The sequence below is a fragment of the Pygocentrus nattereri genome, chromosome 26 (assembly GCF_015220715.1).
Source record: "Pygocentrus nattereri isolate fPygNat1 chromosome 26, fPygNat1.pri, whole genome shotgun sequence".
NCBI classification, from domain to species: domain Eukaryota; kingdom Metazoa; phylum Chordata; class Actinopteri; order Characiformes; family Serrasalmidae; genus Pygocentrus; species Pygocentrus nattereri.
The window spans coordinates 760865-773152 of NC_051236.1; the positions used below are offsets into that span (position 1 = coordinate 760865).

The following is a 12288-nucleotide window of genomic DNA, read 5'->3' on the forward strand; positions in this document are numbered from 1 at the left end:
TTGGTCATGCCTGCCCAGGTGGTCAGCCGAAATCCAAAAATCCTCCTAAGACTCAAAACAACTGGCTGATTCACCATAGCCAGTGAGGACTAGAGCTGTGTAGTTGACGGTTCCTGGTGGGCCTTGCGGCGATCAAGTGGTCATCCATTCCAGATTTCTTCGCTCCTGATTCAGAGTCAGTATGGGGGCTGGGGCGAGCGCAGAGGAGAAGCACTCCAGGGAGCTGGAGAAGAAGCTGAAGGAGGACGCCGACAAGGATGCCAGGACCGTCAAACTGCTGCTACTGGGTAAACAACATTGGGCCTATCAGTGAGCCTTGATTAACGCCGTAGATTTAAACACTAACAGGCCAGGTTCATGGTTAGAGGCTAGCTCTAATGCAAATTATATGGTTGTGTTGCAGGCCTGCTGACTATTTAACCGTATGAGGAACGCATTCAATCAAAGTTGTCACTGTTTCTAGTAAAAAAGTCAAGACAATTTTATAAATATGTATGTATTCTAAAGATTAGCTTGAAAGAAGGATGGTTTTTTATCTTCTCTCATTCCTTCAAACCACAGAACTACAAGGAAGGCATAGTACGATTTCGAAAACAGACAAAAATGTTTTTCAGTTGGTGACTACAGCTGGTTGCATGTGAAGAAAGAGACAATGTTTGCCTAACTTATCATTTGATTTATGCTCATATTGAAATTCCAACCATTGCCAAATTTAGAAAAAAAACATTTGTCTTATAAATCATTGCTGAGCTGAGATTGACTTTGTGTTAGATCTGGGTCAGGGATAAGAAACTTGCACAGCGTCCTCGCACTCCTCAGCTTTTACAGGCTTAGGGCTAAAGTGATGATCCCAAGCCTCTTATTGCGATCCTCCTAGAGACATACATACAGGGCAGGAGAACATACCAAACATACCAGGAAGGGGAGAGGGGGAGAAAGTGATGGGGAAAGGGAATGGGACTCTGAACAAAACAGCACCAATATTTTGATACTGAATGTATGATCACTTTTGGGAGTCATAAAATGACTCCTTTTCAGTTTAGTAAAACCAGCTAAAACAATAAAAAGAGATTTTTCTTTCATTTAATGTAAGAAAATCATTAGCAAAGATGTATGCAATATTTCCGCTTCCATTCAAGCGTTTGGATTCGCTCTTTTCATTAATGTAAACTGATTTTGATGCCGATGCATGTAAGCTGGATTCTACTATGATGCTACTACTCTAGAAGTTCATTATTAGGGAGCTGTAGCGATGTTCGATGTGTCCAGAATGATGAACAGAGCCATAAATGATTGTAAAATGACTAAAAAACAGTAAAACGCTGAGCATAAAGAGAAATTAGCTCCAGAATACCATCATGTTTGAAAGTGGTGATCAAATCTCAAGGCAGGTAGTGTAACAGGGGAATTACTGTAAACAATAAATTGCAGGAATTTTTCCATCATTTAACTTCTTGCTGTTCCTGAAAAATGTACAAGCTTTTAGTGCTTAAATCAACACCGTTTGTTGAAGTGAAAAAACAACAACTATTCATTTGACAAATGATCCCAAACTGTTGGTATAATTCCCCATTTATGACCATATTTCAGTCCATGATGACTGTCAAGGCCTTCGTGCATTCATGAAATGAGCAGCGTTACCGGTATAAAGCACCCCTCTGTGACTTGTTTCTAAATAAACAATGTTTCTAAATAAACAATGGCAAATCACCTTAAAGCGAAAGTTCTGTTATCTGTGTTGGTCCTTTAGCTGAACGTCAACACTTTGCTGGTGGATTATTATCTCCCGCTCTGGCGTATCTGAGGAACCTGACCAACAAGGCTAAGAAGACGTAACGTAAAAGCTTCAGCCAAATGAGTCTTGTTGGAACCTGAAATTGAAACAGCGTGCACATGAAATACAATCGTTTTCCTGATTTATAAATGCTCAGTTGATTCTGTCACTGACTATCTGAGAGACTCTAAGGCCTTGACATTAAGAACATTAAACAGACAATATTACAAACAATATTAAACTCTAGATTCAAGTCAAAATTCATGCCATTTCAGCCAAAACTGCTGGTCTTAATACCAGTTCAGTCAAATCATGCTCCAGATACAGAACTGTTTAAAGACCGTATGTTTCCCTATGATTTTATGTATGTTTATGTGCCAGCAGGGACCATTAGTTTAATATAACACACATAAAAAGGCATTTTGTAGCTGCAGGGATGATCAGACGTCGGGCTTAGATTAATCGTTTCAATGAGGTACTCTGTTTGTACATATGTGGTCCAGTGCTGCCCCCTACTGATTATCATTTGCGTTCCTCGGAATATAAATACATTTCATACATTATGCATGTATTTATATTACAATGTAATTTGTAATTAGTTAACTGAACTGTGTTAGGTACTAAACACCAAACTGGTTTGTCTATTTTTCAGGTGCTGGTGAGTCAGGAAAGAGCACTATCGTCAAACAGATGAAGTAAGTGTGCACTTCACACTCACTATAAACTCTGTCAAGTAGACATTTTAGCATATAATTGCTTTATAAGCATTCATAAGGGTGGGTAACACCTACACATACATGCCTATGTATAAGCTCTTAGATGCAACTGACATAAACATGCAATGCTTTTACTTTGAGTGAACCAGCACAATCACAACACTACTAAAACTTCAGTAGTGACTGTTAGGGACAATTTTAGCTCATTTTAAGCAGAACTCAAAGCCATTAGCCAGTATAGGACTAGCAAACAACTTTGAACAGCTGTCCACACATAATATCATCATCATTTTTCATTACAACCAAAAAATGGACTTACTTGCTGAAAATACGTGTTTCGGTAGTGACGATTCTTAATGTTCCACACTGACTGTCAGACGTTGGGACACATTTACTCCAAAACAATGAGACCTGACTGCTTACCATGTGGTCATACAGGGATGCAGCCTCACTTCCAGCTCTAAAAAGACTCCGCCCACATATTTAAGCTGTGGGTTTCAGTACAAAAATTAAAAATTAAAAAGTAGTTTTTGAATAAAGCTTTTTTTCCCACTTAAAAATAAAACAAATTCTAAATCTAAATCTTTTAATGTCACTTTAAAGGACCTTTGCAGATCATCTAGATGCCTTTTTTTCCTCTACAGAATTATCCACAAAGATGGTTATTCCCTAGAAGAGTGCTTGGAGTTCATTACCATCATCTACAGCAACACCTTGCAGTCGATTATGGCAATTGTGAAGGCTATGACTACGCTCAGCATTGGCTACGGAGACCCCGCCCAGCAGGTACTGACATAGATAATTGTTCAGACTGCTCTGTTTGAAGGTATATATATTTATATTTATATACATGAAGAATCACTATGAGGTGGATCATATTTGGACCGGTCATCTGAGCACAGGGTGTGTGTTTTGCAGGACAATGCCAGAAAGCTGATGCACTTGGCTGACACTATTGAGGAGGGCACCATGCCGAAAGAGCTGTCTGACATCATTCTGCAGCTGTGGAAAGACACTGGCATCCAAGCGTGCTTCGAAAGAGCCTCGGAATATCAGCTCAATGACTCCGCTGGATAGTACGTCCCAGTTAGACTGTCAAAAAGTTCAAACCTGAATAGGTTCAGCCTCTGAAACTAAGAGTGGAAAGTGTGATTTTATGTTATTGCATTAAATGATGTCAAGGCACTTTCTGAGCATATAACGTCACTATAACTAGAGCAACTGTTAAGCGCCTGTCTACAACAACAACCACTGCATAGTAGCTGCACAACCTGCATGATAACAAGTAGCTGATTTGATGTCAGCCCCGTTATCTCTTTTTTATTGGCCCTCGCACACAATATTGAAAACAAGGCTATTTTTAAAATGTATTCTTATCAGTTGCCTGACTTTTTCTTGACATCAGTCGTAAAAAAAAAGGTAATAAAAAAATAGGGATGCAGCGATATGGGAAGGGTGGGCCGATATCAGCTGATGTTGCCACCTCAACATTTGTAAAATGAAGGAATTGTGACTGATGTCCTTCTCGGTAACACCCTACTGTAGGGAGCTGTTCATAAGGCTACATAACACCTACATACGGTTGTCATTACAACTGACATAACCCCACATAACTGTTTATAAATGCTTATTACAACAGGCGTCATCTGTCATAAAGGCTACTTTAGCTGACTTTGATCTTCATAGCGAATGACACTACATTTATAAACAGTTATGTAGGGTTATGTCAGTTCTAATGACAACCTTAGGAAGGTGTCAAGTAGCCTTGTGAACAGCACCCTACAGTAAAGTGTTACCTCCTTCTCTATTAGCATTACAGAGAAATAAAACATTCATTCATATAGATCAATATTGACAAATGCAATGCAGATATTTTAGTAGTAGCCCAGTATCTTCAAAACATGCAGCTCTTCTGGAGTACAATGAAAACTAAATATCTCTCCAAAATATTGTTCAAATCTTAATATTTTCATTAGCAATTTGTTTCATATCTGCCAATAGTAATATAATTCCATTATCTTTGAAGATCCCCCCAAAAATAATAGTAACTCAGTCAAATATGACACTATTTTGCAAGCATAGGTTGTCTTCGCAAATCTCAACTAAATATCACGATGTTGTATATTACAGCATCTCTAAACTGGCAAGTGTGTCGGAGGAGAAGGCAAAAACGTTCTTTCCTTTTAATGTAAGTTAAAGAGATTAAATAAAGAGAAATCCTGCGGGTGCATTTCTATTGGCTTATTCATCATGGAATTTTCGCTCGAAATTCCACGTCGGCCGCTGTGCTCAAATGAGGAAAAATATACATCGACTGAAATGGAGATACTTTTCCTTTTTGGAGGGCGACGCTATTTGTCATATCACCATCTCCATACCTCACGTAGCAGCACCATAATGAGAAAATCCAGACAACCACATGTTTACAAAACCATCTAGTAACCAAGCTAAAAAGAAATCGCACCCTTGTCTTTTCTCTCTTTCTGCCAGCTATCTGAATGACTTGGCGCGGTTGGTCCAGCCTGGCTACGTCCCCACTGAGCAGGACGTGCTGCGTTCTCGAGTGAAGACCACTGGTATCATCGAGACCCAATTCTCCTTCAAAGATCTCAACTTCAGGTGCCGCCCAACTAAACATGCTCACACGTTTAGACAGTCAATGTTTAAAATACTATAAAAAAACTATTTTTAGTTTCAGATGTGCAGAAAAAATCTACTTTGATGTCAATGAGCTAATATTATATTAGTTTCAAAGCATTTGGAGGAAAATATAACAATGCAGAAGCTGCCCATGCCAAGCCGAGCTGGAATCGATTCCATAATAAACGAGAAAGCTGCCAACATCAATAATCCACGTGTAATTACCTTCATATCCTCATATTTAAAAAGCAACCATATCACACTGAGTTAATCATATTATTTATAAAATTACTATAAACATATGAATTAGAGTTTATTATGTAATTACGTGCCATAACTTCTTATTTTTCTGATGAGATCTAATCATAGATCACAACTCTTGCTCTGAGATCCCTGATAGGCTGATGTGCGTCATCACCACCTTAAACAAGGGATGTTCCCCAGAACTGCCAGCACAGATGATTTACAGTAGTGTTGATGTACATGTTGGCTCATAATACAGTGGCATTCAAAAGTGTGGAATCTCCGTCAATGACGCCACAATATTGCGACATGTAAGCATGTCTGAACAGTTGCAGCACATAACGTAGCATGTATTAAACTCTGAAGCAGGGCTTTGTTCAGAAATGCTATAATGGACAGTGGTTTTAATAGCGGCTGGTTAAGACAGTCAGATTTACATTGATACATAGATGGGCTTATTAATTATGGCAACAGAGCGTATGTCAGAATAACCGGTTGAATAAGTGGAACTGCTGAGTTACAGAAAAGGCAGTATTTCTAAGAAATTAATTTTACAGAAATTAATTAACAGTAATTTTACAGATTTTTACCATCATTGAGAAAACACACTTTTACTGTAAATTAACTGTTTTTTTGTCCTGGCATTTCTGCTTCCAAACATTTACTGTTTTTTTACGGTTTAATTTTTTTACAGTGTATATTAGGACATTGACTGGTTTGATATATATATAAAATAGTAGTAGTTCTTGCTTATAAGCTTTCATGCTTGAATGAGTTTAGCTCCACCCACAAACACACCCAAAAGAGACGAGCAGCGCGTGTCAATGTATCAAAATGACCTTTGATCTCATCAGAGCAGCTCTGCTACACGTTTCAGACAACTAAACATAAAAACTGACACAACACAGCTTTGCCAGAGTTTCCCAAGTACAGCTCCAGCAGCATTTCACGGTTTTGGGTTTTCAGGTGCCTCAGTCATGTCATTAGCTAACACTCAGCCGTGCAGAGCAGGTGCACCCTCAGGTCTAGGTTTGTGAAACATTGGCCTAAAAAGCAAACACAAAGTAAGCACATTGAATCCTGTGCGTGTAGGATGTTCGACGTGGGCGGTCAGCGCTCAGAGAGGAAGAAGTGGATCCACTGCTTCGAAGGCGTCACCTGTATCATCTTCATTGCTGCTCTGAGTGCTTACGACATGGTGCTGGTGGAGGATGATGAAGTGGTGAGTGATCATCGAATGGAACTCGTGAGCTGCTCATTTTTCATACAGCTTCTCGAGCCTTGTGGAAAAGCCAGATACATCCTTTAAACTGCGCAAGATCTTCACCTTAGTCTAGTAGCTGGTTCCTTCAACCTCGCTCTCTCGATTTGTCTCTTAAAGAACCGAATGCACGAGAGTCTCCACCTGTTCAACAGCATCTGCAACCACCGCTACTTTGCCACCACCTCCATTGTACTCTTCCTCAACAAGAAGGATGTGTTCCTCGAGAAGATCAAGAAGGCCCACCTGAGCATGTGCTTCCCTGATTATGATGGTAAGCCAGGAAACAGTCGACAAATACAGTCTGCTTAACAGCCAAGAATGAACCATCTCACCCTTAAACATCTAGAACATCTAACAAGACAGGAAAACAGTTTTGCTGTCACGTCAAAATCCTGGCAATAGAGATGTCATAACACACGCTTAAGTGATGCATTTATAAAGCTATTTTTGAGCATTTCTGAGTAGCCTATGCCTGTAAATGATTTACATTGTATAGACACAAAGGGGCCTTAAACTGAGGTAGGAGACCATCTATACCATTCATAGCACAGTTATGAAGCATTATTATCAAGTACTGTAACTCATAAGGCAGGTCTATACAGTAGTATGCAAAGGTTTTAACAGCTCTGGTCATTTTGGGGATTTTCTAGGTAAAAAGAAGTTAACACATCCTCTACAGCCCATGTGTCAAACACGGGTCCACGGGCCAAGTCGGGCTCGTGACGCAGTTCTGTTCAGCCCACAAAGTAATTTTCATTTTCTATGAGATGCACTACAGTCCCCAGCATGCACTACAACATTGTGTGTGGTCTGAATCTCAAAAATACTGGGCCTCAAAAAATCTCTGGGCCAGCGGTTACACAATTAAAGATGGCTGGTGTGTAGGTCAAGCTAATTTTCAGCAAGCAGTTAAAAAAACAACAGAAAAAAAATTAGAATTATCTTTGAATAAGTTTTCAATGCCTATTTTGCTGTTGCAGTTTGGGCATGTTTTGAATCTGGCCCACAGATTTTTAGTGGTTGAGTTTGACACACCGGCTCTACAGAGAACAAATGTGAGTGTGCAATTTCACAGTAATGGTAAATAAACAGGGGGAAAAAATAATTTTGCAATAAAATGTGCAGCAGTGTGTTCTTTTAGAGAATGTGTTAACTTTTATTTATTTATTTTAATTTAGAAAATCAACAAAACGCACCATTTGACCAGGGGTGCCCACACTTTTGCATACGACTTCACATTTCTAGTTTACAATTTTAGTACGTTTTTTGTTATGATGCTTTATAACAGATACAAATGCAACTAATATAACTTTAGCTTAGTAGGCCCAATATGTCAATATATTGAGATTTACTCCATAAAACATTTTAAGTAATCTTGCAATTACTGGCATAATTTGTTCCTAAATATTAAAGTATCACCTTATAAATATGTTATTCACTGTGCACACACACAGCGCTGTGAGAGAGCTTTAGGTATGTAAGCAAATGTTTAACCAGCTTCCCTCAGCAGTGAGTTTATCACAATATACATTAGAATAAAGTCGTATTCATAATTCAAATAAACAGAAAAACTATAAAAAGTAACAAGAATTTCTCGGGTCCATATTTTTCCTGGACACCTTCACAGCCGCCACAGAGACTCGTTAATATCATCAATTACATCATGAGCTCAATTTACTGAGCACTGATTGGTCAAACCAGGAGCTGCTTTATAACTACATATAATACTGGACTTCCTCGAGGAGGAGAGGCTTGGAGATGGGTAAACAAACACAGTGACATCCATATATATATATATATATATATATATATATATATATATGCATACATACATATATAATCATTATTAATTAATCTTCTATAAATTTTGTTTATTAAAATATTAACACTTTTCTCAGCAAATAAACACAAACTACACAAACAGATTTTGAAAATGTGTCTTGGGTCCCTAAGACTTTCGCAGAGTACTGTATGCTGAGAAGTCCATATGTAAGTAGCCTTCAAATACACCAAATACACATGGACCAACAGAAATGATGCTACACTATTTGCTATAAAATCTACATGAATGCTAATTGAAGTTACAAACCCTGTGAAGTTAGGAGATGCAGTAATGAAATGCCAGCTTCTCCACTGAGCTTCAATATTAATCTGAGTGGCTGAAACATGACAAGGCTGTCAGAGCTTTTCTCTGTGAGAGGCTTTAAAGACATTATATGCTTACCACTAATGTGGTAACTGACCTTGAATGCTTTCAAATGGCAACATAATCACCCTTTAGGTCCCAACACCTATGAGGACGCTGGCAACTACATCAAGGTGCAGTTCCTGGATCTCAACATGCGGCGAGACGTCAAAGAAATCTACTCGCACATGACCTGCGCCACGGACACAGAGAACGTCAAGTTCGTGTTCGACGCCGTGACAGACATTATCATCAAAGAAAACCTCAAGGACTGCGGCCTCTTCTAAACACGTCCGCGCGTGAGAAGAGGTGAGGCGAAACACTAAAAACATTTTATGTGGTGTTTAAAGGCCCCATGCATTTGGCTTCTATGCATAATTAAAGAAGAAGAGCTCTAAAACAACGACTGCCAATTCTAAGAACTGATTTGTGGCCCAGACAGCGCTGTGTTGGAAAGACAGCTGCCCTTTTTGACATTGTGGCATGAACAGTTCAATAGAAACTTGAAATATTTCACTTGGAATAAAATCTTGTTACATTAAAGGGGCCTAAAACTACACTTTAACCCTCTAATGCACGTTATGAAATCAATTGACAAAAAAATTCAGCTCACTTTTCTTAAATAAAATGATTCTTGATTAATTTGTTCAGACCTGATTATTACATTCAAAAACATTAAAATAAGTAAATAAATAAAAAGATGTGCGGGGGTCATTTTGAACTGTGTTGCCTTGAGGCAACATTGTGTGACAACAAGAAGAAATGGTGTAGAGCTGTGTTCCCTCAAGTGGTGAGACCTGGCTTGTGATCTGTTGCAGTGTTGCTTCTAGGCAACATATTTCTGCAAATTCTCACAGCAAAAAAATTTAAACTGAACACGAAGAGGTTTAAATGTGCCCAATAAGACATAGCATGACTAAGCACGTGCTGTTTACTGACTTACTCAGTCTCTTCCCTTTATTGTTAACCATTTCCTTGCCTTTATGTATGTATGACATTACTGTAAAGTGAGGAAAATGAGCTTGTTGCCCTGAGCACACCAGCACAACACACACTAACAGGCCACCACCACGTCAGTGTTACTGCAGTGCTGAGAATGACCCACCACCCAAACAGTACCTGCTCTGTGAGGGTCCATGGGGGTCCTGACCACTGAAGAACAGGGTAACAGAGTATCAGAGAAACAGATGGACTACAGTCTGTAACTGTAGAACTACAGAGTGCAGCTATACGGTCAGTGGAGCTGATGAAGTGGACAGTGAGTGTAGAAACGAGGAGGCGGTCATGATGTTACGCCTGATCGGTGTATATTGTACAGGATGTACTGGACTAAGAGTCTGCTCTTCTTTTCCTTCTAGGCTTGGAGGAACGCATTGAAACTCTGCACCTCTACTAAATTCCTAATTTCTCCAACTCACGTTTTATCAATCGCATACCAAACATATTCACACTCAATTTGGATTCCAACAATATGAAGGTACAGACACTGTAATGCAGCATCTATAAAAACATGACTGAGTCTGAGAAGAGGAACAGATCTAGACTGTTGCTATTCCATTTCCTATAGCACATACTAGATGCTGCACAGTCACATGTGCCCAGTAGTGGTGGAATGTAGTCGTAGCAGCATTTCATCAGCTGTTCACAAAGGCAGAACGGGTCAGATGGAGTACGAGTTTCTCCCAGGTGAACAGGAGTTCAGGCTGCGTGGGTAGGTGTTCGGCTATTTTAGCTTCTCGCAGTGGTCTATCCCTTAGTCTCCAGACTTTGGTACATGATATAGCTGCTCAGAAAAACGGCCGGCTTTCAAAACCCACCTGCATATGCACTTCAGCAGATATAAAGCAAGTGTACTGTACGGTGAACTGTGAGAGCTGTATGTCTGTAGCAGTTATAGACTGCGTAGTTCATCCATACTTCATACTTAAGCTTGTGTTAATGGGAAGAATCAATCAAGTTCATCAGGAGGAAAGGAGATAGATTTTTCCTTCAGTTTAAGCTCAACTGACTAGACTCTCACATTAAGATAAGACTTTAATTAAAACATACACAGTACTACATCCTGAAGATGCTTTGCTCACGGAGAGCTATGTCCTACTAAAGTGTAGAAAGGCTGAGTGTGACTGAATATGTGCTGGATCTCCAGAGTGCCCACATGGCTGGGTCATCAATTCAATGTTAATTGAAACAATCATTTTTGGCAATCTTGTGAATGTACGAATGAACGAATAAAGCTTCCGCAGACATGTAAAGCATTTGCCCTTTCAGCGTCTCATTCATCAGACCATGGCTGAATCCAAACGTGTGGAAAGGTGATTTGAGGTCCAAACAGATGTCATTAGTAAAGTAATTAAAGACCCCCACTCTGGTTACCTCCTGTTGGATGGCTTGTCCTGATTACATGAATTGGTACCTGGATCAGATTTTTCACCACCAGTTTCAAAAACAGAGACTTTCTCAGCACTTCTGTGTAGAAATGACTGCTGGGGAGCATCAAATGAGCTCATTCACTGATATCTACCATCGTCCGATATACAGTGACTGCAAAAGGTAGTTAGACACTAACAATTGGTATCAAATCACACTATACATGATATTTACTACAATTCAACGTTTCACAGGCTGCACTTAATCCCATTACATAAGACTAAATATGCATCTTTTTTAATAAAACATGCAGTGGTTTAGTGTTCTTTAATTATGGACAATATTCATGCTCAGAAAAGAAAGTTATCTTAATAACGATGTCATTTTGCCCACCTATTATTTACCAAAAACAGTCATGATTCATTTTACAGGGCCGTTTTCCAATCATAAGAAATAGGCCGTCCGTATTTGTTACTGTGTCTTTAATACTGAGTTACGAAACTCAGTTTTATTTTGATTGGTTGCTCCTCATTCGAAAAGCAGTCCAGGCTGAAACACTCCTTATAACTTCATTTAGTAGCAACATGGTAACCAGAATTGATTTGCTACAGAACACATAGAGTTTGGACAGTTGGCCGTAATAGATGAGGACAGCACATTGGAACTTATACACTATATTTCCAAAAGTTTTCACTCCCCCATCTGAATCAGTGAATTCAGGTGTTCCAGTCACTTCCATGGCCACAGGTGTATAAAGCCGAGCCCCTAGGCCTGCAGACTGCTTCTACAGACATTAGTGAAAGAATGGGTCACTCTCAGGAACTCAGTGAATTCCAGCGTGGTGCCGTGATCGGACGCCACCTGTGTAGCAAGTCTAGTCGTGAAATTTCCTCACTACTAAATATTCCACAGTCCACTGTCAGTGGGATTATAACAAAGTGGAAGCGATTGGGAACGACAGCAGCTCAGCCACGAAGTGGTCGGCCACGTAAAATGACAGAGCGGTCAGCGGATGCTGAGGGGCATAGTGCGCAGAGGTCACCGACTTTCTGCAGTCAATCACTACAGACCTCCAAACTTCATGTGGCCTTCAGATCAG

The 12288-nt window shown here is 39.6% G+C and overlaps 1 protein-coding gene across 1 annotated transcript; it reads left to right on the forward strand.

The window, feature by feature from the left end:
* The first annotated feature begins 64 nt into the window (after positions 1-64).
* On the forward strand, positions 65-11077 carry gnat1 (guanine nucleotide binding protein (G protein), alpha transducing activity polypeptide 1). Its single transcript, XM_017691934.2, has 9 exons — positions 65-287; positions 2427-2469; positions 3135-3276; positions 3409-3566; positions 4981-5109; positions 6466-6595; positions 6755-6908; positions 8919-9131; positions 10181-11077. The coding sequence occupies exons 1-8, from the start codon at positions 182-184 to the stop codon at positions 9107-9109; spliced, it is 1053 nt and encodes a 350-aa protein (XP_017547423.1). The 5' UTR covers positions 65-181; the 3' UTR covers positions 9110-9131; positions 10181-11077.
* The last annotated feature ends 1211 nt before the right edge of the window (positions 11078-12288 follow it).